General features: G+C 36.8%; 1 protein-coding gene across 1 annotated transcript in view; it reads left to right on the top strand.

The window, feature by feature from the left end:
- The first annotated feature begins 5,648 nt into the window (after positions 1-5,648).
- Positions 5,649-27,607, top strand: part of LOC134541383 (mucin-19) — a 31,875-nt gene continuing 9,916 nt past the window's right edge. The window contains exons 1-8 of the mRNA XM_063384807.1: positions 5,649-5,854; positions 14,026-14,296; positions 14,734-15,010; positions 15,883-15,893; positions 16,128-16,286; positions 18,239-18,390; positions 20,800-20,916; positions 27,063-27,406. Coding sequence (XP_063240877.1) covers positions 5,786-5,854; positions 14,026-14,296; positions 14,734-15,010; positions 15,883-15,893; positions 16,128-16,286; positions 18,239-18,390; positions 20,800-20,916; positions 27,063-27,406 — 1,400 coding nt within the window. The 5' untranslated portion in view covers positions 5,649-5,785. The remainder of the gene's footprint in view (positions 5,855-14,025; positions 14,297-14,733; positions 15,011-15,882; positions 15,894-16,127; positions 16,287-18,238; positions 18,391-20,799; positions 20,917-27,062; positions 27,407-27,607) is intronic.

Here is a 27,607-nt window from a genome sequence, read left to right as displayed (position 1 = left end):
ATTTATTTAGACAAAGAATTTTATTTTACAAAAATTACAATGGCAGGAATTAAGAAAGTACTTAAGGAATCGTCAACTAACCTAAAAATGTATTTTCAAGCATTATCTTTGTAAAAGAGTTTCCGGAGGAGGGACTGGCTTCTGCCCTCCCCTTCCACAAATACTGTTTACACCCATGGTAAATGTGTAAACAAAATCACATGTAGTTACACGCAACCATTTATACTCAAAAGATGTGAATTAAAATTTAGGAGACCGTAATATTTGATAGTTGTACTTATAATATTAGATGTCAATAATTTTTCAAGACATCTGATGATAGCCTACATGGAGTACTATAGTCTGAAGCTATGTATTTGTACTTTTATCAATAATCGAACACTCACGCCCGTAGCATAAGGAATCACTACAAGGCAATCTGAAGATGAGAAAGAATACACTATTGAAGTTTATTGACCGAGTCGTAAGACACTATATTCGTATTCCAGAGAACATAGGTTCAAATCCCGTCTGGTAATTGTCATATCACTTTGACTGAAACGTCTTAAAAATAACAGCGAAACATATGGGTACCAGAAAAAGTCTGACGAAAAGGTATGTATCATCTTGCTTTAATATTTCCCTAAATATAGGCTTCAGCCTGAGACGCACTTAAGTCTTCCTTACCTAGACCTCCCAAATACACTTAGTTTTAATTTAGGTTCGGAAAAAAATTTCTGTTCAGTGTAGCTCACGACTCAGATGTGATAGCGCGGTGATTCGTGTGATTGTGTTTAGAGAACTAACAACACTGGGCAATACAGATGGTACGTTCAACAAAAACATTAATTTTTGTATTATACCTTCGGTATCTCATTTATCATATCACAGGCCAAAGTTAAACAGAATTTTCGTCGAATATTACCATTTAGTGTCTGTTTTGAATTAAAATTTTTAGTACGTAGTCAATTTCGCGTTTTTGTTGTTTTTATTTTAAACCATTACACTAAAAGCGACTCGCTGACATAGAAGTTTCACGTGAAACCAACGACCTTAAGTCTCGATACAGCCCCACCGATTTTTTCTAGAAAATTGGTAGGATGGTTCCGTACTGTAGGTCATGGCTAATTCTTTTCACATTGTCGCTCTACTGTGGCGTTGTGTTTTGCCGTCTGCATTGACCTCGCTATTAATATGTTTACGTACAAGCAAGCATTTCACAATACGAAGAAAAAAATATCGGAAATTGGCTATTTCCCTAGTAAACATACATAAAAATGATTTCAAGGCTTTTATAAATTAATATTCTTTAATATTTTCACTTAACCGTCTCATTACAGTATTTCTAACTTATTTCTTAGTCATTGAGACAGTTAAAATATGTCTAATTTCACAGCTAATTAATCAGTAAAACTTAAACAGCAAACGTAAATCGTTCTCAAATAACGTACAAATATTCCGTATTCACAGTTCACAGGTTGGAAATGCTGTGATTGTTTTTATCTGTTGTTAATTGCAATTGTTTTTTTGACGTGACAACGTCTAATAAATCGATGAACGCCGGCTGCACGCACGAAAAAGTGTCCCGTAACGCACATTGTCCCTCTACGATGTGTCCCGTTACGCTCATTGTACGCTTGCGCCACATCTCTCTTCCACTCGATTGGAACAACCATCGATTTGACTTTTCAATCATGTTTTCGTCGTTTGAATTATTAATATTATGTAATTTAACGATCGTCCACCGATTTTCAGCACAATCGGTACGGTTATTTAAAAGTAATGTTGAATTTTCAAATACGTTTTTGTACGAACAATGGTGTTTTAGAGTTACACATAATTATTCAAAGTACACCCGGGATATTTTGCACAATGTTTTAAAAAATATTGTAACACATTATAAATAAGTTTGGTGTATTTGGGATACGTATTTGTTATAAAATCGTATTATAAAAACGACATAATATTATACCCCTACGGTGCTGTCATTTACGGTGACGGACGCAAACCGAACGAATCGCGCTATCTACCCGCTTCCGCGGCAACCAGGCACTCGTTAATACATATTTTCTTTTGTTTATTGCGAGGGGCGTTTTTATTAATGAATTATAAATAAAATTTCGTGCCCGGGGCAACAATTGCATATCATTTTGAGCACTGGAAGACATAAAAACGTAAAAATATTCTCGACGAATTTTAATCTCGGCCCCAGCGCACCGTGAACGTCAGGGTTGGAGATTAAAACCGAAATTCTTTCTTAAACTTACTAATACTTATTTTATTAACTGCAAGGGCATTTTTATTAAATTCTACGTTTAATTTCCCGATGATCAACTTTGTGGTTAAATGTGTAACTGCGAAAAAGCGTAAAACATTCTCGACGATCTTGAAGTTAAATAGCAAACATGTATAAAAGTTATAGTTAAAATAATCTCTTCGTTAAAGTAATAAACATATTTGAATTAATGAGTGCAAATAAAAGTAAATTAATAATTAAATTGTAGATTTCATTTCACTCCTTCTTTGTAGGCCTATCCATACAAAATATTGATAATTCAATAAAAATGATTCAATTTTATTCATAAAAGTATGCAATTTTTTTCATCAATGTTTTGTTATGACGTTGTCACGTTAAACTATCGTCCGTAAACCGACTTTACAGACAACCAATTTTTTTTTCTGTACATCTATATGTTAAAATACTCTTCTAATGGTTTTCACAGCACATGCTAAAAACATAATGCTGGATTCATAATACCCTGTAACATCCCCAACATGACAAAAGCAACAGCGTAAGGTAGTAGTGAAGTCAACCCACGAAAAGTGAACCCTAATAGCCCATCGGAAACATAATGTGGGTATTATTTATGATGTAATAAAGTAAAAGTATATATATATTTTTTGTGAAATCATTAATGCTTAAGTTTATTTTATTGTTCTTTTGATAGACATTACATAAAATAAACTCAATTTAATTGCTACCTCAGTAGTATAGATGACTATACACCTGATGGTGATAATCTGCCGTTGAATTTTAAACATATGATTGCCGTCACCCGCGGTCTCGTGATCGAGACCCGGGGCGGTCCTAGTGGTTTTAGTGGCTCTTAATGAAATCTCCGGCGGGCGCCAGGTTAATTTGAGTCTTAACCGAGGTGGTCGTGGGTTTTTGCCCCTGCGTGTTCCACTAGGCTCGGCGGCTGTTGATGGTGGAAGGGAGTCCCTGCTTTTAATACGCACTGGCCCTAAACAGTGTAGAGGACTGTTTCCTAACTGTTCAGGGGGCGTCTATGAAATAAAGAACACGTTAATTAGGTGCTGGTCTTTAATCCCGCGTCTCACAAAGTGTGGATGGGCACAAGTTATACAATTACACTGGACAAATACGCTGACACTACACACACTCGCACTGAATAATTAATTACGTGTTACGTTGCGGCACTTGCAAATAAGATCCCTACATGGGCTTGGGGGTCCTCGAAGAGTTTGAGTGGGTTACCGGCCACTCCCGTGATAAACTGGAACTAGCTTCGTGCCCGGGCTCACCTGTGTGAGTCGCGGGCCCACGAAGGTAATATTAAGAGAAAAGTCTTAACGTTTGTAGCCGGCAGGCGTCTGCTCGACGAATTAAATTAAGTTCTGTTCGCGGGAGTCGGCCCGGACCGTAAGGTGACTGCGTCGCGAACCGTTGTTGCACGACGATCAAAAATAAACGCGGCCGGGTTAAGCCCTGCACCGGAAAAGGGCACGGGGGCACGCGGGGAGAGGAAAAAGAGGTTTTAATGAATTATAATATTTACCAGTATGAAGAAATCGGTAGCACAAAAGTTGAAGTCTCCCCGCGGGATCACGTGTCCGCCCCGGCCCGTGAGTAAAACTCTACTGCCGCTTTGTGCTGGCTTGGGGCGGGGGGGGGGGGAGGAAGCGTCATGACGCGCCGAACTTTCTAATGTGCTGTTATTCCAAATTTATAATTATAATTAGACATTATTATTTCTAGAACCCTCGTAACTTAATGACATCTGTCTGAATTAGTTGGCGGAAGGCCTATAATAATAATACATAATAAAATTGAGATTAATAATATTTGAAAATAGAAAGTCAAGCTGGAGACTGTCTGTCACTTGTTGACTACTCCAGTGGCTATTTGCAGGTGAAAACGGGGAGGTTAATTAGGTTGATTTATGCTGTTGTTAATTATTAGCAGAAGGCCGCAAGGGATGTTCCGAACGTTTATTAACTGCGGTTTCCCACGGGGAAAACCGCTGCACCCCTACGACGCACTTTCACTCTTAAGGGTTGTTTTGATAATAAAAATCACTTAATTACTCCCAGTAATTAATGAAGCATAAGAGCTGTTTGGTGGAGTTGGCATATGGGCGTAATCTATTTAACACTCACCGACGTCGACGGCTCGCTTGACTCACGTGACCTGGGCTAGGGTTGCGTTCCGTTAGCGGGGTTTAATACTGGTGGGTGGAGGCCGGGCTTTATGGCCTTCGGACGGACGACGACATGATATAAATAATGCAATATTTTACTTACCGGTACTTAACCGTCTGTTGTCAGGGAATTGTGATTTTCGGTCACTAGATTGCATTTCATTTCAACTAGTGGCCTGGAGTTAAAACATTAATTAGAATCACAAGACTTTGAATGCTGCTTATTTATACAAATTCTTTCTAAGATGATGGACATAATTTACTCATGTCGTTCGAGTATTAGGACTGTATGGTCACGTTTTAACTTATGGTAGTTTTCCGCCGCCCCCAGACGGATTTACCTCATTATGGTGGTCTTCTAGTATGAAAGTCTTCCGTCGCCCCCCGTCAAAACAGGAGGAAAATTGCCATAATTGAAAACTACCATATTTTTATTTTTACAGATCGCAGTTATAAGTATACAGTGCTGCTTCCTATAACCCTTTTTTGGAAACATTTGTTTCTATTAGTGCGCGATTTGTTGAGTTGATTTATAACTGGAACTACAGAAAGTAACCGTCAGAAGCGCTATCTGTAGCCTTTTAAGTTAACCTAAGAAACAGCTAGGGGGTTAGCAGTGCTACCTAGAGACGTATTCTATACGCTACTTCGAGAGCAAAGCAGCTGTACTCATTCCATGGAATGTATAAGGAAATATGGTAGAATTCCACCTCGTCCTTTGAACTTATGGCAGATTTCCGTTGTGGTATTTTTCCTCCTTTTTCGAAGAGGCCAGGTGGAATACATTCATTATGGTAGTTTTCCGATATGGTAGTCTTCCGCGCCCCAAGAAAAAGCAACATAAACCATTTGAATTCCTTACGACAGACACCAACAAACACCACTGAAATACTTTAAGAATTACAAAAGAAACAAACAGATATATGTCTATTCCCGCATTGAATACAACAGAAAATGTTGTTTTATACAGAAATGGGCTCAAAGGATATGACATAAATAAATATTTCTGTTTTTACATTCTGTTCTATTTTAAATGTATTATCAAGTCTAATGATGTTTAGATTTTTTTAATATAAAGTATTTGAAGTTAAATAGAAACACAAAATAACAAAAAAAAATTACGTGGTGTAGCTGTTTCCTGTTAAAATATTATATAGGAAAATTGAACACAGAAGGCTAAATAAACTTTAGCGCCTCCGCGTTCATTTGTTTATTCGGGTACGCATGATGGTCGATTGCGACATCACGTGTGGTAATAGTGAGAATGGAAGAAGAAATTCTTTAATGTTACGTTTCACAAAATAATTTTAGTATACATTTTTTAATTCATGCTATCCCGAAATGATGTACTGTAAAAGTGAATAATGGCAGATGCACCAAGTTCTCGATCTACGTACAAAAGGCGTGGCGCCAAGCCGTACGACATCTCACATGTAAGTAATGGCACAAAGTGTTCGCGCCTTGTGACGAAAATAGAATGTAAGCAAAATCTAACGGCCTAGAGCAACAACAAAACCGTTATAAACTTTGAAACTTATAACTTTATACATACTAGTTATGCACCTATTTCTTGCAACTGCACGCTTTTTAAAGTTTGGTTGCTGTTTAATAGCGGTTTCTTGTAGTGTATATGCGGCAAGGTTATATTACAAAATTACGCGTTGCTTGTCGTTGGTCATAAAACTGATGTTTTTGCTGCATCTTTTGATTTTTATGTTAAGTTTATAATGCATTTAGCCTATAAATCTGTTAAAATATAAATTTCAGCCCCGAATAATTTAAGTTAAAACTACTCAAAAATCGCTCTGACCAGGACTGGAAACTGAACAAAATAATAGTTGAGATAACCTTGACGTTGTACTGAAGATTTTTCATTGATAGCAAGTTTGAGTGTTTGTTAAACCCGTAGAAAACATGGATATACAATGTGGTCGCCATATTGAATCTCGCAACATGCAGGTGTTTGGAGGTTAGAAATAATTTAGGTAATATTTTTGGATGGCATAGCTCTCTTTGTGGGTTGGGAATCAAACGCATAAATGTTAACACTTTGAAATATAATCAAAATTGGGCCTTATTGAAATTTAGTTATGCTACCATGCTGAATTTAGCTAGACAAAATTGAGTGTAAGGACATGTTTACAAAATTTAAAAAATTCTTATAATTGTATGTTTGAGTGTACTTATGGTGGTTGATTATCCCTCAAAGTGGGGTTTTGTATTTAAACAGGAATTTTTCGTAGAGAGTAGTACACACAGAGGCACAACTCTTTATCTGTAGCATTTTATACCTTATGTTTCCCCATTGTGTAGTAAATAACTAAAAATGGGATATAGAAACGTAGCCTAGAGTTAGACATGTGACCTTCGAGCTCACTCAACTCCTTTTTGTAGGAAACAGAGTTGTACAACGTGCAGATTAAAACTACAAATATCCTATTATAACTAAAAATGTACCTATTTTTATGAGACAATCAAGAAAAGGTTTTATCAGACCAATAATAATATATTCTGGACTACTTGAGTTACCGATACCATATTAATTTTTAAGACTGAGCTTTTGATACTAGGTATAATCATATTTATGTCTGGACAAGCATGAGAATATGTGTGTTTTGGGCGGGAAACATTCACTTGCTTGGTTTTGCATGGGCTTCTCGACTTGACAATCACGAACAAATATTAATATTTTGACTTTTTAAAACTGTAGGCTACTTAATTTACAATGCATGAACTCTGGGTCATGATCAGTTTTACTGTTTAATATCAAATGAACTTGAATGGAACTTCACAGTAATCGCTAAATAATATAAGATAATAAAAGCACAATTTTTGTCAGTTTTACATTTTTATATTTGCAGTAAACAATTAAGCCAGTTTCTTAAATTTACTTAAACATAAATTATTAATGGGAAAAGAGATTTTTTTTATAACTTCGGAAAAAAATCGATGGAACAAGGCAAACTGCTTTAATGAATTAAATTCAAACAAGATAATAATTTTGCAAAGTAACAGCTTCTGGGAATTAAGGCGAATAGTAACTGAAGTAAAATTTTATTTGGGTTATGTAAGCGACATTAATAGTAATTATGTAGTTAATGTGTAATACATATTATTAATGTAGCTGACCTGGCTTAACTTAACCAACCTTTCATTCAAGGTGCTACTTTGCATAATTATCAAATAGAAAATGGTTTAATTCTTGCAGTTAATTGCTAACATATGGATTTATGGTAGTCTACTCATGAGTCTTTCTTAAGTTACTGTGTGCATCTATTTAAGTATCTGTTAAAAATTGTTTCTTCATTATTTTTTTTTAATTTTAGTAAAATATACCTCAAGAACAGATTACTTAAGTATTCTTTGAAATATGAACCATGGCAATTTTGACAGTCCTTATTATGGCACTTACAGAGATGTGTGTTTTTTATGTCATGTAAATTCACACAGCCTTAATCTAGCTTTCAAGCGTGGAACTATGCCATGCTATCGCTCTCTGCCCATATGAAGTTCAGGAACTGACCCAACACAGACATTGTGTTATGAAGGGCATATGTCCCATTCCAGGTCCATTATTGCTTTATTTACGATTCATACTGTTGAACTTACAGAATTTTAGTGGGGCGAAACTTTGACCGATTAAAAAATACATACATTCTTTTTGCATAATTAGTTGACAAAGTTGCGTTTGTAACAATTTTTTTTTTGCAGTATGGATAAGGAGAATGGAAATTGAATACAAAATTGGAATTTTTTTTTGTGTTTAAAGGCAATGCTTGTGGCCACTGTGTGGTATGGTTTAAAATTTGTCCAGGAAAAAAAAGGATTTAATTTTACTTTTAGCCTTTTGAAATCACCAGAATTTTCATGATTTCGAAAAGCTAAATAATATTAAATAAAAAATTTTCTGAAATAATTGTAAACCATCAGCATTGCCTTTAAACACAAAAATTTTCAGTTATTTATTCAATTTTGTTAAAAATGAAGCTTTGCCAACCAATTGTGGATAGTCTACAAAGTTTAACTATGTTACACGTAAATTTTAAATGATGACCTTAAATCAGGACATGCACACTTAAGGCAGTGTTTCAGCCATGTAGTTAATTATTGCCAATGCTGTGATGTGGATGGAGTCGCTTTTTAACCTCACCATCGCCATATCGCACAGGCCAAAACATTGCGGAAATGGCGCTTGGCCAAGTCAAACGATTGTTAATAAATATGGATTAGAATCTCAGACGTTAAAAAAACGGTAACTTTAATAAATAAAGCATTCTGCAAAGTTGGAAACAAAAGAACATTAAAATTACTGCATTTATACATTACTTGCATTCAATTCTATCAGTCTTTATTGAGAAGTTTTTGAAGGATTCTTGGTGAAATTTAAGTCGTTTAGAACTGTTTCCACACTACACTTCAGCCAATGTTTTGAGCGTGTAATATGGTGCAATTATTACCTGAAGGAAAAAAAAATTGACTTCACACACTTAACCATGTGGCCACCCCCTGGTTTTCAGTGTCACTCACAAGAGCATTCTCTCTCGCCTTTACGTCCCGTGGGATTGCCCTCTTGGTTGTCTCGGCCGATTCACGAGCGTGATAGAGCGAGGGCATGTAACTGCATGCGCACTAATGCCCGTCATGGTTCTTCACAGTGTTGGGGGGGAAAACCAAACCACGTTTTTTTTTTTTTGTGGCTTAAACCAGTTTTTTTTTATTACATTATTTTTGTTCTCGCCTTGTTCAAATGAAAGCCATGCAACATCCTGCTTTCTTCCGCTCGTGTTGAACCAAAAAAAGTAATACCATCAACACACTGAAGTCGACCAAATCTGCACTTCTGACTGGGACCTAAACCACAGAAAGGTATATTTCCCCACAGGAGGAGGATTCTCCGTAGAATGGGTGTTTCTCTCACAGAATGGGGATTTACGGTACAGTCTGGGATTCCCCACAGACTAGGAATTAACTATTTAATATTTTTATTTTAGAGGATTATTTAGCTGGGTATGATTTACAACTTATTTCAGATGATTTAAAATGTAAGATCTTGATGAATATATGATATTTTGTTTCCTGTAAATTACAAGAAACATTAATGACAGAAATTTTGTCGTTATTAGAGTTGAGTTAGACCTTTCGTTAAAAAAAAAAAACACTTGATTTAAACCATGTTTTAAACCATTGTGGTTTAAACCAGCCAGCCATGGTTCTTTACAACTTATTTTTGAAGCTCGTATCGCGCGATGGAAGGTTTCATACAAGCTCGCTAGAAGCTTCCAGCAAAACTGCTAGCCAAGGCATGGATGGTTCTATGGAAGAAACCATCACACGTGGAGTTGTGACTGGTGGAGGCATAGCTTGTGCGAACGGTTTTATGATGGCTAATACTTTTTTTTATTATATAAACATGGAATTTTTTTGTCATAATTGTCACAATGTCGTAACTGCCCCAACATACCACATGTTCACCACATTTAAAACCAATAATCACGAAAACTTCAATCCCTCCTACATCAATTTCCCTTTTTAACTCTAGGGACACATTACCACTTTGTTCTGATTGAATAAAATTTCCACCTTCTACGAAACCGTTCATAAAAATTCTAACACAGTCTATTACATAAACTTCCGTGAAAACGGCCAGCGATGTGCTAATTCTTCCACAGAACCATCCCTACCTGCTGCCTCGTAAGACCTCCCAGGGAAACTTCCATCGTGTGATAGGGGCCTAAGGTGTTTAATATGTACTTTTGACTTTTATTTTAATGTCTTTAGAAATTTAACAGCAGAAATAAAGCTATGAAGATCTCGTAGGTAGAGATATTAGTTTTTGGAAAAAAAGTAAATTTTTTGTTAATTTAGAAGATAGTTTTCTGCAAAATCGGAAAATTTTCAGAGTCGAACTGTCCCAGAAACACGTAATTAAATTTTATCAAGATTTTTATACAAACAGAACCGAATGTAACATATGTTTTGTTTTGGCAACATAATGGCTTACTTAACATTTGAGAGTTGGATAAGATCCATGCTTGCCTGTGCCAACTGATAGGAACAAAAAAATTGTTGTTCAGACAGTACCTACCAAAATGCGAAAAATAAATTATTGTACAACATACATCAACCTACCTTAAATTATGTAAATCCAGGGTTTGTACGCCTCCTCCTTAAAAAGTCCTTAATTATTCTTTAATTGAATAGGGGTCCTTAAATTTCATCAAGAATCCTTCAAAAACTTCTTAATAAAGACTGATCGAATGCAAGTCATGTATTAATGCAGGAATTTAAATGTTATTTTGTTTCCAACTTTGCAGAATGCTTTAAGCATGCGCAGTACAATTGGCAGATTTTGGGTCTCGTGATTAGATTTTATAAATATATTTTGATTTGTGAAAAAACATTTTAGTTTAATTTTTTTGTATTTTGTATCCCATGTTTAAACTGAAAACATGTTTGTCTTTCGTTTAGCTGTAAAGTAAATGTCTAGTAAATTTAATTTTAGGATTTAAATTTTCATATGGATTCTTTGCTTAAATATTAATATGTGTTCCAGATATAATTATGGACAATAGGGGTGTATCTGTAAGAATTGAACTAACTAAGGGAATTATTTTTTTTTTTAATTATTTTCTTCAGGGATGTTGTGATATTACAAATAAATTTATACCTCATGATAGTGATAAGGTGATGAAGTAAAGTAGTTCTTAAAAAGTCCTTAATTGTTGATTGCACGAGAGGGTACGAATCATGAAATTTATGTTGGTAATGGGAAAAGAAAAAAATATCTGAATTCCTCACTCTTTTTTAGGAAAACTTGTGAGGATTACCCATTTCCAGCTCAGATGAAAAGTTGCGCATATTTGCAACAAGGTGAAAAAATTAACAGAATTTACGAGAGATCATTCAGCTCTAGAAAATTATATATACTGTAAAACTGAAATTAACGTTCACTTGTTTGTCAGTTTTTGTTATCCGTCATTGTCTATAAAAAAAAAAGTGTGAGCATCGACAGACAGACATATATAAAAATGATCTGCGATATCTCTTACGTGCAATACTGGTCTCAGTCGTGACAGAGTTTTGTAAAAATTAAATACAATATGTATGTACATATTTACTTTTAAAGGATTTAATTTTCTAGTTTGTGTCAAGCCTATGTAGAAATCCGGTTACTGTACACTTGTAAAAAGAGATTTATGTTACCCGTCTATTCACAGTCGTGGTCCGTATTGTGATGGTTAAGTCTTAGTGTGTTGCTTAATGTTTTTGAAATGTAAAAGTGGTGTCCATAGTCAATTATCTACCTAATAATAATTATTCTTTTTAAATCAATCTGGAGAATGTTTCAAGAAATGGATACTAAAAATATTATTTGATTTTTTTTCTTATCTTCTTGGAGAACTTCTATTCCAAACAAAAACATCAAAACCGAGCTCATAATTCTGAGACAAAACAATAAATAGGCTATGAACAAAATGTACCTGATTCAGGGTGTCTACAGGTCAAGAAAATAACAAAAGTCATGGAAAAATAACAACTGAAGGACTGGTCATGAAAGTCAAAGAAAAAACAAACATTGATGGGAAGACACAAATGTTTAATTCCCAGCAACTTTTGGTAACTTGTGCTTAGATTTATTGTGCCTTTCTTCAGTCGCACATTAAATATACAGTTAAAACTTGTTTATTCGGACTAACTGGGACCACAAAAGCAATCCGGAAATGACAGTGTGTCATGCAGGGTTTCCACTACTGGAAAATCTCGAAAACAGAAAACTGAGGGAATTGAAAATATATCTTCAAAACGTGGAAACAACAGGGGAATCACCAAAATATCAGTTACCAAACTGGATCGGTAATTTTCCATACTCTGTGTAATCCTCTTAATGTCTTAAAAATCAGCCTGTGTTTTTGATCAAAAAATTCACGTGTAGTTGAAAAACGATGCTTTCAGCGTTAATTAAACTTAAGAGGAACAATCAATAAATCATTCAATGATTTGAAGCACGATGGAATGGTGATAGTCATTCACATTCTCACAATTAATAGTGTATAGTGTCAGGCTTTGATATTGCAGACTGATGGTGCTGGCTGCGTAGCATTGTTGTAAATAACAGTGCGAACTGTGTATTGTGTGTTTGACTTGTGTGTGGTTGTAATTTTTTGAGATACGTATTTGTATTTTGATATTCAGAAGAACCCCGTTAACCCAGACCTCTTTAAGTCGGGTGTACGGAAAAAAAACCCTCACCAGTTTTTGGGGTAAAAAAGAATGTTAGTAAATGAAGACTTGTTTTACAGATGAAAAATGTGCTTTTCTCAGTAGGTACATTACTCTAATTGACTTGCTAGCAAACTGGTGACTATACCCTCTCCTGCCTTTCACTTGGCATTTGACCGAGAACAACATTCCTCAGTTGAGCTGCAATCTCGGTAGTGTTGGCTTGTTGCCCTAGTACCGTTGTGCTGTTTCGTTGTTTGTGATGGTGACAAAATGCAAGAACATTGTTGTGACTATAGAATGTTGGAAGCATTGACGAGAATTGATAAAGGAAGAACAGTCGAAGAACATTGCAGCTGAGTTTGGAGTGGGGACATAGATAAATTATATATTGATGCTTTATTTGGAGAGTAAAGCAGAATCATCGCCATACAAGCTTCTAATGCCAAAGTCGATGCGAGATCGCGCTGCTCGTAAACGATACTCAAAACTGAGGCAGCAAAAGTTCACTGCCTTTTGTTTTTACCACCAACTAGTTCGTACCAATATTGAAGTAGCATGACTTCTGGGTTGTAGCAGTGTCCTTGGCGAATAATTCACCTACGTTTCGGTCAACATTGCAGTCGCTCCCTGATGATAGCAACTGCAATGTCGACCGAAACGTCGGTGAATTATTCAGCCAAGGACGCAGCTTCAACCCAGAAGCCTAAATACCTCAGACAATGGCCGTGAAAGCCTGCGAACATTATCGTAACAATATTGTTTACAGTGTAAATACATTGCATATTGTGTGTTTCTAGGTTCCATTAATAATGTTTTAACTCCATTGAAATGTTTTTGTTAAGTACATACATGTTATTTTTTTATAGTTTTTACTTCTTTCTCTGGATAACCCAGATTTTTGTTAACTGGGATCGGTCCCAGACCCAGTTGATCCGGGGTTAACGAGGTTAGGCTGTATTTTTTAAATTTTTTTTGCTATATTGATTGATGAGTAGAGACCTGCGAAATTCGCGGATTCATTCTGTGATAGGCTAGAATTCAAACACGAGTACCTCTTAGATAATTTTGCTATTGGCTTTACTGTTCATCTGGACGAATCTCAACCAGTTGTAAACCCCTCGACCAAAGAAGGATCGAATCGCGGACAAACCAGCTGAGATGACTCAACAAGTCTGCAGCCAATGAACTTGCGTTATTTGCCCGAGTGTACAGGGGTTATGTGTGCAGTCCATCCTGAAGGCCATCGAAACAGCGAATTTTGCAGGTCTCTATTGATGAGACTTGGAAATAATGTTTATTTGGACAGGGGAAACACGGGGAGACTCGGGGAACTGTCGATAGGAGGAGTGTGAGAGCCGGGTGGCGTTTGTGTGTGTCTCAGTCGCTGGTGCGGCGGGTGGCGTCGAGCGTGACCCAGCTGCTGCCGCGGGCGGCGTGGCTGAGCCAGTGGCTGGCGCGGCCCGAGCCCTCCCCGGGCCCGCCGGCGGGCCCCCCGGAGATCAGCGAGGACGAGGGAGGCAGCAGCAGCAGCGAGGACGAGGAGGAGGAGGGTGAAGAGGGGAGGAAGGCGGCCCCGGCGCCCGGGGACCGCCCCAGGATCCCGCTGGACCGGACCTTCCCCGCGGGCAGCTTCGCGGTGCACCAGCTCAACGGTGCGTGCGTAGGTCCTTGCGTCCCGCGCCGATTAGCGTGCCTAAGTTTCTGTTTGAATCTTCATTTTCGTTACGTAATCCTAGGCCGACTACGGGAATGGCGGAGGTTGCATTGTCGTTAAATTCTTTCATAAAAATAAAATAAATAGGTAAATCATGTATAAAGAAATAAAGGGAAATTGAAATTTTGGTTGTGAAAAGTCAGGAGAATTTCATTGTAGATTTTTTATTTTTTATCCTGGTTAATCAAACGTTAGACTAGGAATGAAGTTGTCACTATTCTGACCAAGTCTCAATAACTGAACTATTTTTTTTATCAAACTTGACAGAATCAACTAAATTTTAAGGCATTTTGACGTAACTTTTAGCAGTAGGCCTATACCCACTAGGTATTGCCGTGCCGTCGATGGTGAAGGTTTTTTTTCTGTGTGTGGTAGACACGACGGTGAAGGCGGCGGGCGACGAACACCGGGAGTCGGAGGACCGCGACGACGTCCCCCGCGCCGGGGGCCAGGAGGCCGGCGGGGCTCGCCCCCCGGCGGGCGGCCAAGCTGGTCTCGTCGACGCCGGCCGCCGCCGCGGACGCCCGGGGCCTGGTCCAGCCCAGCTACCGCCGCCTGGACGCGACGTGCGCCTCGCCGATCCCGGTCTCCCCGTCGCGCGGCACCCAGACGCCGGCGTCCGCGCTGGCCAACCCGGAAGAGAAGGTCAACGGTCAGTAGTGTCTCTCGACTAACCTCGGTTCCGTTTTATACTAGCCGGCCGAACGTGCCATCTTCGGCAAGGATAGTTGAAACATTTGCTTGAGGACAGGGTTTGAAAAAACAATTTTGTTTATTTTTTTATTTTTTTTAACCAGGTGTTTTTAATACGTTTTTTTTTTTTTTTTTTTAAATGGGCTACATGTATGTTCCAGGATGTCTGATAGGTCACAAATTATAACTTTTGAAAAAGTAAAAAAAAAAAAAAAAATCTCAGGAAAGTTCACGAAAGTCTTTGAAAAGTAAATAATGGTTATTTTGCATAATGTGATCGGGGTACCTAGTTTAATTTTCTTGAAAAAATTTTAGTTACTGCATGATGTAAAACTGTTTTTGTGTGATTTGTTTAAAAAAATTTAGTTATTTAAATGTATGTATTTAAAAATATTGTAGTAGATTCACACATTTTGTAAACACTCGTAATTTATGGTTATACTGAAGAATTCATCAGAGATATAACATAATGTGCACTGTGTTTGGAAATAAAACAATTATTTTGCAGAGAAGTAAATATTAAGTAAGTTTGAGGTTTTTTACTTTCCTTTTTTTTTTCCTCAATTCTAAGAAAATGTCTGTTAAGTGGAGCTTTTTTTTTTTTTTTTTTTTTTTTTTTTTTTTTTTTTTTTGTGATTCTTTGCAGCTATGAATTGCATTTAGAGAGAACCCAATGAATAATGTTAGCAGTATCTGCAAAGTTTGAGCTAGGCCGTCGTCGTGAATCAAACCTGAATCGCCTTTGTCGGCGCGAGTAATATTTCTCTAACTTTGTGGCTGCTCCGACATTTCGGTTAATGCTTACGGGATGATTCTCGTGTGTGATACGAGCGCAGAGTTTCGTGTGTTAAGTCACCACTGTTGCGTTTTATGGGCAACAACGATCCTTTATGTTTAAAATACATTTGCATGCTAGGCATATGACTTACTATCCTGCAATGTATTTCGTAACATATTACTAATTAGAATAAATTTCCAAGGATCCTAACCATGTAGAATACTAATACAGTATAACTGCATAATTTGCTGCTGTTGAAAGTTTTAATGATTCTGATCTTCTCGTCTTGTGTCTTTAGGTGGTGATGACCAATCCTTTACTAGCGAGTCTACGAGCGTCAATTCGTCGCTGGCTGCAAAGTCGTTTCATTACAAACATTTGACGGTCACGCCTGGCTCGAAGAAACGAAGAATGGTCGGTGAAGATGACGTAAATGAGGAAGAACAGCTTGAAGATGGTGAATATAATTAATTACCTGATCATGTTTTTTGAAGTTATACTTCTTTAGGCACGTTATTGAAAGATGATAGTGAATTTTTATGATGCGCGCGCACCATGCAACAAAATTTGCACCGGAAGATGGTGGATTCACGTGTATGAGCTTAAACCCATTTATTGTCGCTTTCATAAAATTTAGGGGACATAGCAAATGTATTGGTGTGCCAAATTAAGCTTAATGGTAGTAAAACTACCCTGGAATATATTATGTAAACTAAAATAATCATTTTAAAGATTACTAATTTCAAGTTTTAAAAAACCTATGGATAATGGTATTACCAACATTTACAATCCTTACAATCTTCTCTCAGGCTTCATAGCGCAATGGTTTTAATGTGTGGTTAATAAGCTAAAGTAATGTGGTTCTTAACTCAACAGTGGAAATTTTTTTTATGTTTTTGAAATTACAAATATTGGATTATACAAATTGTGCTTTAAGAAAATATATATAAATACATTTTATTTGTTTATCGTAAACCAATACAAATAATGTTATTAAATAACATAGCTCAGTCCATTGTTTTATTTTATACTAGGTGTGCCTACGTCTTCTCTTTTCGCTGAAAGTAGTATTAATTAATTTTGTTAGGAAATGAATTTCCATGAATTTAAATAGGTAATCAAAATTAAACTTAGTCATCTAATGTGTGTAGAAACTATATTGTATTAACTTTGTAATGAATTTTAACAAGGTAGGCAGAATTTTAATAAAATGGGGTTTAGTAGCTGCTCCGGTTGCAAATTCTAGCAGTGGGTGCAGAACTACGTGTGAGTCGTGTTCAGAAATTAGTTTAATAATTTTATACACCAGGTTGCCTACTGACAGGGAAATTCGAGAATTCTACTCTAGTTTCACAATTGGGGAACATTTTTGAATATATGTCACTTAGCCTATTTTGTTTCTAAGCGACAACATATTTGATTGAACGTACCGTATCGCACAATTTTTAACCCAATATATTATACTTAGTGAATATCTTTTAAAAATTATTGTGACGACAACAAATGCAAGAGAGATACCATGTTATATTTATGAAAATATAATTTAACTGAAAATAATGGAATAAAAAAAAATTAAATAATGAAATTTCCATGTTAGACCAAGCTTTTAACCTGAATGAGTAGACAAGATTATTAGGTGAATTGCGATAAAACTGCATAGCACCAAAATGCAAGTTATATTATGGATTTGACTAGCATTTAAACCAAACTTGTTGTAGGTCATAAAAAAAATGTAATCTTTTAATGTTTGAAATTCAAAGAATGTCATTTTCGGACAAAAAAATTGTACCAAAATGAATGGAACGAAAAAAATAATTTTAATTTGTTTTATTGCGCATCTCTTATTGAATCACTTTTAAAACAAAAATTCTTGCTAATGTCTCTGTTTTGGACTAATTTACTGCAAATTATTTTATTGTAAAAATTCATTATTTTAATATTATCATTATTTTGGTGGAGTAACTGTTACAGAGCAGCTTTTATAAAAATATAAACTATAGCACTGAGATTATCTTGTTTCAAAAATGGAATTGGGACTGAAAATAAAATTGGTCGCAACTTTGCTACTGTGTGTGTGTGTGTGTGTGTGTATATATATGGACGGTCTCCGGGTAAAAGGTAACAAGTTAAGAATTAACTTTTTGCAGGAGAAACAAAAAAAAATAAACTTAAATAAAAATCGAATTTAAATACTTAAATTTTTCTTGCATTATTCTTTTATTTACCAACATAGTTGCCAGTGATCAAATATTCTAAGTATACTTAAGAGTTGATTGCTGGAATAAACTAAAAATCACCAAAAACGTGACATGTTACCTTTTTACCCGGAGACCGTCCGTCATATATTCCTTGGTTGTCGGTGTTGATGTGACGTTTCCCCTCTTCCCCCCTCCTCCCCCCCCCTTCCAGTGCACCAGTCGCGAGGCCCCCGGAGCCTCAACCTCGACCGGAAGCGTGCGCGTCTCGCCCAGAGCCTCAACTGCTCGTCTGCGAGCCAGCACGAGGCGACGCTGGGCAGCCGGAACCCCTCGTTCAACGTCGACGTGTACCCTTCCAGGAAGGTCAGTGCCCCCCCCCCCCCCCCCCCCCCTCGGGCTGTGACGCTGACCCCGGGGGAACTCCCCCCCCCCCCCCCCATGTACAGACATGACGAAAGAAAACGTGTTCCTACCATCGATAGATATTTTTTTTTTTTGTTCACCATGGTAGATAATAAACTGTCGTGTATGTGATACAAAACCATCGAATTGAAAATCACCGAGCCATTCTTCAGGCCTGTATGCATGCAATGAGTGGAAAAACTTAATGAAATTCGACTGTTTTGCTTTAAAAATTTATTATTTTCATTATTACGTTCATAATTCCCGTACCACAATTTTATGATCCCCGAGTACAGAGAGTCTGTTTACAGCGACACCTGATAGCTCACTCTGTTAAACCTATTGCGACTTTGAGTCACAATGAGAAAGTATCTCGCTATCATTTGGGTTTATGTCAGTGTAAGCGTTCAAGGAGTCGTTAAGCGCATGGCAGAAGAGAGGAATTTCAACAAGAACCCAAAATCACAGCTTTGTAACATCGGGAATATGAATTGGAATCGAACCTGAGTCAAGGGGAAATGGTGGAATCACAATCAAAGAAATGTGGAATCAACCCATCCCTATTTAATATATTATATTTAAAAAAAATTAGTTTTATACTCTTTTATAACAAAAGGGCCAGAAATATAAATTATTATTTTTTTTCTTTGAAATGGCCAAAAATTTCTTAATTGTTGATCATATATCACTACATAGTATAAAACAAAGTTGCTTACCACTGTCTCTCTGTCTGTCTGTCCCTATGTATGCTTAGATCTTGAAAACTACGCAACGGATTTTGATGCGGTTTTTTTTTTAATAGGTAGAGTGATCCAAGTGGAAGGTTTATATTAGTGATGGCCCGATATCCAAAAACCCGATACCGATACCGATTCCGATATTTCCAAATTTACCGATCCGATACCCGATATTCCGATAATAGGCCTATGTCATTTCTAATACTGATTCTATAAAATTGTGGTTCTGGAGTATTGTTAGAGACAATAATGAAAAATGTTAAATATTAATAAAACATACTTATGTGAATGTATATTATTTTTATTAATTGTAAAATCACATTAAATGAAAGCTAATAACGAAATTATCATAATGGCCTACAAATAAGCTCTCTAAATTCAAATTCACGAGTCAATGCATGTACTTCGTCCAGTGTCTCAACTGTAATCTACGAAAAATACCATCTGAAAAACATCAAACTTTACCAACTTTTGTACCCTTTGTAAAATTTCATCACGGTAAACGACACGCTAGAAAGGAAGGTCTTCAATTAGCAAATTATGTGACCATTGTTCAAGTGTATCACTCCATTTATAGGTGTGAAAACACGTTAACAATACGTGAAAAGTAATTTAAATACAACTTTGAAACGTACTGAAGAGTTTATAAAACCACACATCTTTATTTATGTTATTGGCAATGCACTCAATATAGCCAACATAATACCTTTGCTGCAACTTGCCCTACTTAAATACGTTTCATATTTTAGCTTTTGTAAAACTTACGTAACGTCTTTGTATAGAACAGCAGTTGGCGACCATGAAACGACACGGAAAGAAAATGCCTGTTATATCCGTTACTTACTCTATGGTCATATCAAGCAGCAACTTTATTCTTCCCAATGTTTACTTGCGGCTACACCACTTATTTAATTAAATATCGTAATTATTTTCGTTTATGTTTTCAATTTATGTACACTTAGTGAACTTCGAAAATTCATCAAGCGAAAACATTTTGCGAATATCTGAAACAAATAAATATGCACTAATGACTGGGATTTGTGTACACATGGAAGAATTGTACCGTCGGGATGCGTTGCAGTATCAGAAAGAAGAAATAGGCTTGGAATTACTAGGTAATATTGTGACGTGAAGAAAGATAAATTACGCCCGCGGAAAATAAGCTTGGAATTACAGTTAAGGTTATGTGAGAAGTATTATTGGCGAGAGCAAACATCGGTTATCAAAATATCGCAAGTATTTACCGATGTCCGATATTGAAAAATGTGCCGATATTACCGATATCGGATATTGAATATCAGGCCACCACTAGTTTATATGTGTAATACATGCATGATATAGTAGAGAAACACTGATAAATTTTAGAGGTTTCTAATGTGATGTCGTAGATAAACACATTTTTTTTTTTTTTGCGCTTACATGTTGTTGATAATTGTTGATTATCTTTTGTTTTTTGTCTATATTTAAATTTATAATTAGTAAGTGATATTTAGTATCAGCGAAGTCGGGGCGGGTCGCTAGTGTTTAATAAACGAAAGTTAACATCCCTGATTTGGTTGGTGTGTTACATACAGTGTCCTGTGACCTCGCTGCCGATGGAAATGAAATTTTTGTTTTTTTCTGATCCCAACAGGGCAGTGAGTCACGAGCTAGTCTTCTGTCGTCCAGCTTCTACGCGGGTGAGACTACTTACGGCGGAGCGTCTGCGTACGACAGGAGGAGGAACTGGCTGCAAGAGCATTCGTCATCGGTAACAAACACACTTCATTGCCGCCTTTGCGATCTCAGGGATCCACCTTCTCGAAAGTCGAGGAGAGTGGAATCCGTCGGCAGGCCTGCGCGAATGCAAAATTTTTTTCATGCGGAGCGAATATCAAATACGATGTTTGAAATGTTTGTGAAGTCGAATCAAAACAGCGAAGCTGTGTGTTACAACTTACATTGTAAAATTACTCTATTGAAGTGAAAATAAAAATTAACGTTTGTAATGTTTGATATAATTAAGTGATTAACCTACGGGGTCCTAAGTATTGCATTATGCATAGTATAAGATTTGAGTGTTCATAAAAGCAAAGTGTCTACTTTCGATTTTTTTTCTAAGTTACCAACTTTATTCAAGAAAAACATACACAAAAAAAATATTTTCATGGGCGAATCTTAAGCATCCCATGTTTAAAGATTTGCAACAAATGTGAAGCTTCAAGTAAAACAAATAGCAAATTTACTTGCGAAGTCAAATCGAATATCAAAAAGAGTTTCGATGGTGATTCGCTTAGTCGAAGCTTCGCGCTGGCCTGCCTGAAAGTGTAAACTTGACCTGTCCTTGCTTGGTAGGTGTCTGCAATTACCAATTTGAAAAATATCCAATATTTGTGAATAATTGAATAACCAATTCGACATTTCCAATTTAATATATATATATATTTTTTTTTAATTTTTCATTACTAATAGCTACAGTAAGTACGACTAATTAACAAAAAAAAATGTAAATGAAAAGAGTGTAACATGTAAGAATCCAAAATTTGTTTTCTGATACATTATGACTACATTATACATAACTTGCTTTTTGTATGTAACATTATATGCACCTTATAATTGAAAGTTATTTTTTTTTATCAGATATCCCAGAAAAAACTAGATCAGAACTGACACCACACAGCAGTAAAGCACCCCACATTTACGGTCTTCCAAAGATTCATAAACCCGACATGCCTCTGCGCCCGATCATCAGTTGTTGTAATTCCCCATGCCAGAAACTATCAAAATAGCTAGCAGGACAGACAGATACATTTGTCAAAGATTCTAATCATTTTATTTCTATAGTCAAAACACTGAAAATAGAAAACAATGATACCCCGGTGAGTTTTGATGTCCAAAGCCTCTTCACTAATGTGCCAGTAGCCGAAACACTCAGCATTGTCAAGGTCAAATTGGAAGCTGATCCAACCCTAAAGGACAGAACTATAAAACCAATCCCATCCATCATGGAAATGATTACCCTCTGTGTCACCACAACATATTTCCAGTTCAAGGATATTTTCTACAAACAGACCGATGGCATGGCAATGGGCTCTTCTCTTTCACCATTTATGGCCAATATATTTAGACACCTGCGAGTACTCGAAATTCGAGTTTCGAGTCGAGTTTTTTAGTAATACTCGAACTCGAGCTCGTGGCTTTTCAACAACTCGAAATTCGAGCGAGCTTTTCTTGCACTGTACCTATAGAAAAAAAACTCTCATTATATCGGAATAAAAGTCTTACAACACTATTATCCTTTACTTTATAATGTAACATGATCGACCGTATACATGAACACATCATTTTTACGTACCCGGGATTTACGAATTTCCGTGATTAATTTTTTTTACTTCTATAATTTTCCGCATAGCATTAATGTATCACTTTCCTCCTTTATGCGGAAGTATTTCCCGCCTTATGCGGAAACATTTCCCGCATTTTACTATAAAAAGCATTTAAATTGTCCGGGGTCTCATCATTTACACCATTAAATGTGTGATATAAAGTCCCGTTTAACATTTTTATGAAAATTCCTGCCAGTAATGGCGCACGTAAATATAAATATGAAGAAAATACAAATGAACAACAACTTACGAAGAAATATGGATGATGTACCATAACTACAGTACAATTCCAATAGTTATCTTAAGATAATTACCATAAAAAGAACTAAAGATTCTTTGTAGATACCATAACTACTGCAGAAGCATGATAGTTACCACATTTGCACTATAGTTGCCGTAATAACCGAGATGTGTATTTACCGTGATGGTAATGTATTTATTTAGGACATATTAAAATTAAAGAACATTATTGAAAAAAAAAGGATGTTAAATCTTGATATGTACGGTTGGCACATGTTGCTAAGAAATAATGTGATCTGAAAGAATGTAGTACTACTACGAAAAGTGAAAAGGGTACTCGTGGATTTTTAGGTTATGGCAGTCTCTTTCGTTTTTCAGTAATATCGGTCGAAAATTAACAAGAGTATTGGAAGTTGGCAGAAATGCCGATTCAACTAAATATTGGCAAAATCGGCTTCTTCAGTACAGCTCTACATTTGATGACATGAGTAAACATATTTCAGACTACAGGACATTGAAAAAGACTTTAATTTCCATGTAGGTTTATTGTGCGTAAGTTTTTTTTGCAAGTGTAAATTGAATTAAGTAAAATGCTTCTATTTTTATTACTTTAAATTGATTAAACTTAATGACAAGTTACAGATATTTGACACTAATTTTGAGGTTAAACAATTTGGTAAATATGTAGAGTAACGGTATATGCGGAAAAAAAATGCTAAAAATCTGAAAATACTTTTATTCTATGCTCTTTCACTTCCTCTTTTCAAATCAACCGGCGGAGATAAGAAATTCCAAATACTTTAGGAATATCGAATTTTTTAATTTAGTAGGCTAACAATGATAATGGTTTCTTTTTTTATTTCCATATTTTTCTCAAAAGTTCTCACATTTTATTACTCCATCACAGTAAATTTATGTGCAATAAACTTAAAAAAAAACTCGAACTCGACTCGATACTCGCGAGTATTTTAGCAAACTCGCTCGAGCTCGACTCGAAGTGAAAATCTTCTGCTCGCAGACGCCTAAATATATTTATGGAAAACTTTGAGCAAGAAGCACTTAGCAAAAGTAATAGCCCTCCTAAAATCTGGCTCCGTTATGTGGATGACACCTTCATTGTCTGGCAACATGGACTTGAAACTTTGGAGGAATTTGTGAACCACCTCAACTCTCTGAGGCCATCAATAAAATTCACATATGAAAAAGAAACCAAAGGTAGCATTCCTTTCCTGGATGTACTAGTCAGCAGAAAAAACAACAGCCTGGAAACTAAAGTATACAGGAAACCTACGCACACAGGCCAATACCTTAATTTTGCATTCAACCATCCCAAAACAACAAAAACTGGCATAATTCACACACTAACCAACCGCGCTGAGATTATTTGTTCTGATGAGAAATCTATTGCGGTTGAACACAATCATATAAAAAAAGAACTCGTGGCCAATGGTTACCCTGTCAACACCATCAAACAGCATATGAAATCCAACAAAACACTCAAATCCACAGAAACTGAGAAACCTGCAGGAACCCTAGTTATTCCGTATGTTCAAGGGTTTTCAGAAAAAATAAGACGCCTGGGAAACAAATATGGACTTCAAACAGCATTCCGTTCTAAATCTACTATTAAAAGTATTGTTACCAAGGTGAAACCAGCCACGGAAAAATTACAAACTCACAACTGTGTGTATCAGATCCCCTGTGAATGTGGCCACATGTACATAGGTGAAACTGGCAGAGCTCTATCCACCCGAATCAAAGAACACAAAAACAACTGCAAGAAGGGTGAAACCCTAAAATCCAGACTTCCTGAACATACATGGGAAAATAGCCACAAAATTATCTGGGAAGACTCCACACCACTCATACAGATAAAATAAAAAGGAAAATCAAAGAATCAGCCTTCATTATTAGCAATAAAAATGTTTTCAGCCAGCAGAGCATTGAATTAAAAAATATGTGGATCCCTTTGATAAAGAGAGAAACATCCCTGCAGCACAAAACAATACCTAATACTCAACCCACCATAACCAATCCGCTTTAACTCCATGGTGCACAGCCAATGGGGAGACAGCTCGTCTGTCATTGGCTGAGCAAGATGTAGCCCTTTCTCTGATAAATACCCTCATTTTCCAGCCCTTTCTCAGTCGCACCTGTGTTTCCGTACCATGTGCTTCTCTGCCTGAGGACGGGAGCAGATAGCAGTTCCCGAAATGTCGCTTGTTTCTGGTTTGGTAAAACTATTGTATTTGTTTGTCTTTTCATTTTGTCGTGTTTTTTTGTCTCGTTTCAACTGTTGTGCTGAATTATTTTGGGTTCAATATTTTTGTGTTATCGTCATTTGTGGTTGTTTTTTTTCGTTCTCTTAGTACATTTTTCTTTGTTTTTCTTTGTTTGTTGACCATATTCCTGTTTCGGAATATTTTGTGGTGTTCATATCCTTGTTGACAACAGCAATTGTTTGCTTAATTTTGGGTGTTTTTTGTCTTTTTTGGGTATTTTTATTTATTTATTTTATTTATTAGTTTTTCTTGAACAGAAAAAGTTCTTAGCAATGGCGTTATGTCCAAAAACTTACATCAAGTCATGCACTCCCATTGCACAAATCTTTTAAAGATAACATTAGATATTTAGTTTGGTCAGATTTTTCCTGGTTTTTATTTTCTTGCATTTTGTACATCTCTTTTCAAAGTTTTCACCGTATGTTTAAAATTGTATTTTAGGGAGATGCCATATTCGTGAATAATTAGATATTTTGTTGTAATGAGACATGTAAAAATCCAAGAAAATTTATTGAGGATTCAGAATTTGTTTTCTGAGACGTTGTACATAACGTGCTTTTTGTACGTAACATTATAATATATACCTGTGCTTATAATAGAAAGTTATTGAATATTTTTATTTAATTAATCCTGCAACCATCAAACTAAAAGTTTCCTTGTGTGAGATAATGCTTTGCCAGTTTTTAGTTTCCTGCATTTTGTACAATGTTTTCCATTGTGAGTTTAAAATTATATTTTAGGGACATGCAATATTCGTGAATAATTAGATGTTTGGTTGTAATTGGAAGAAGCAGGGTTCTGGACGTTGTTATACCTGTGCTTAGTTATTGAATTTTTTATTTCATTAAATAATTAGTTTTATTTAATCCTGCAACCATCAAACTAAAAGTTTCCTTGTATAAGATAATGCTTTGCCAGTTTTTAGTTTCCTGCATTTTATACAATGTTTTTCAATTGCGTGTTCAAAATTGTATTTTAGGGACATGCCATATTCGTGAATAATTATATCGACGGCCTAGAATGAAAACCTCGTATCTCAATTTTTGGACGAAAATACATTTTTTTATGTTTTTTGGCTGGAAGACCTCGTATCTCACAAAATGTTTAGGTGAAAGAAATAAAAATGGTGCATCCTACTGCTTTCTATCGGGGGGGTGGGGGGGGAGGAAACCACGTACATCGATAGCAGGGTTTTTTTTTTTTTTTTTTTTTTTTGCCTCTGCTGTAAAATTTGCATTTTATGAGATACCAGGTTTTCGTTCCAAGCCGTCGATATATTTGGTTTTGTAACGGGAAGAAGCAGGGTTCTGGACGTTGTTATACCTAAGCTTAGTTATTGAATTTTTTATTTCATTAAATAATTAGTTTTATTTAATCCTGCAACCATCAAACTAAAAGTTTCCTTGTATCAGATAATGCTCTGCCAGTTTTTAGTTTCCTGCATTTTATACGACGGTTTTCATTTGTGTGTTTTAAAATTGTAATTTAGGCATATGCCATAATTCGTGAATAATTATATATTTAGTTTTGTCAGTCCAACAATTATCAAACTGAAAATTTTTCCATGTTTTTAGTTTCTTGCATGTTATACATCTCTTTTCAATGTTTTCACCGTGTGTTTAAAATTGTATTTTAGGGACATGCAATATTTGTGAATAATTAGTAGAGACCCGGAAAATTCGCGGGTTCAATGACCTCCAGGATGGACTCCAATATCCTCTACACACTCGGGCAAATGCCAACTGTTCATTGGCTGCTGACTTGTGAGTCGTCACGACCGAGTGTCTGTGATTCGACACTTCTATGAGTGGAGGGTCTCTAATTGGTCCTCAGTCCTCCAGATTAACAGTGGACCAATGGCAGAAGCAGCACTAAGGTATAATTATTATTTGAATTTTAGCGTGACACGAAATGATACCCGCAAATTTTTCCGGGTCTCTAGTAATTAGGTATTGTGTTGTAATGAGAGTGTCGGAAGGCTGCGAAAGAAAGACGTTGGCCCCCCGCAGGCGTGCTTCCCGCGGCCAGGCGCCGTGGAGGTGCGGCCAAGGGAGGGGGAGACCGCCCCCCGGGCGGCAGGCGCGGGCGTGAGCCGGACGGCGCGCCGGATCCTGGACGCCCTGCAGCAGCTGTCGACGCCGGCGCGGGAGGCGCGGGGCGTGCCGCTGCCTCCGCCCGCCCGGCAAGCGGCCCCCGGGGAGGGTGGCCCCCCCGCGCGGCCCCCCGCGCGGCCCCTCAGCGTGCCCTCGGTCCCCGACCTGCTGCGCCTGCGCCAGAGGGAGCGGATACGCAGCTCCGTGAGCAGCGCCCGGGCCGTCGCCGCCGCCGCCCGCCCGGAGGAGTACAGCCTGAGGTGAGGCCCAGGCCAACGTCAAAATTTTGATTTTTTTTTTTTTTTTTTTTTTTCAACCATATTCGGGAGGTAAGGATTGAATTGTGGACATCCTCGCCGGAGCTGAACCACACGTGGGCGTGGTTACGCAAAAAAGGGAACCAACCCACGATTTTTGTTATGTTTCATTTGAAAATAAATCAAAATGGTACAAGGTTGATC

Source organism: Bacillus rossius, chromosome 18, assembly GCF_032445375.1.
Source record: "Bacillus rossius redtenbacheri isolate Brsri chromosome 18, Brsri_v3, whole genome shotgun sequence".
NCBI classification, from domain to species: domain Eukaryota; kingdom Metazoa; phylum Arthropoda; class Insecta; order Phasmatodea; family Bacillidae; genus Bacillus; species Bacillus rossius.
This window is presented reverse-complemented; position numbering and strand designations above follow the sequence as displayed.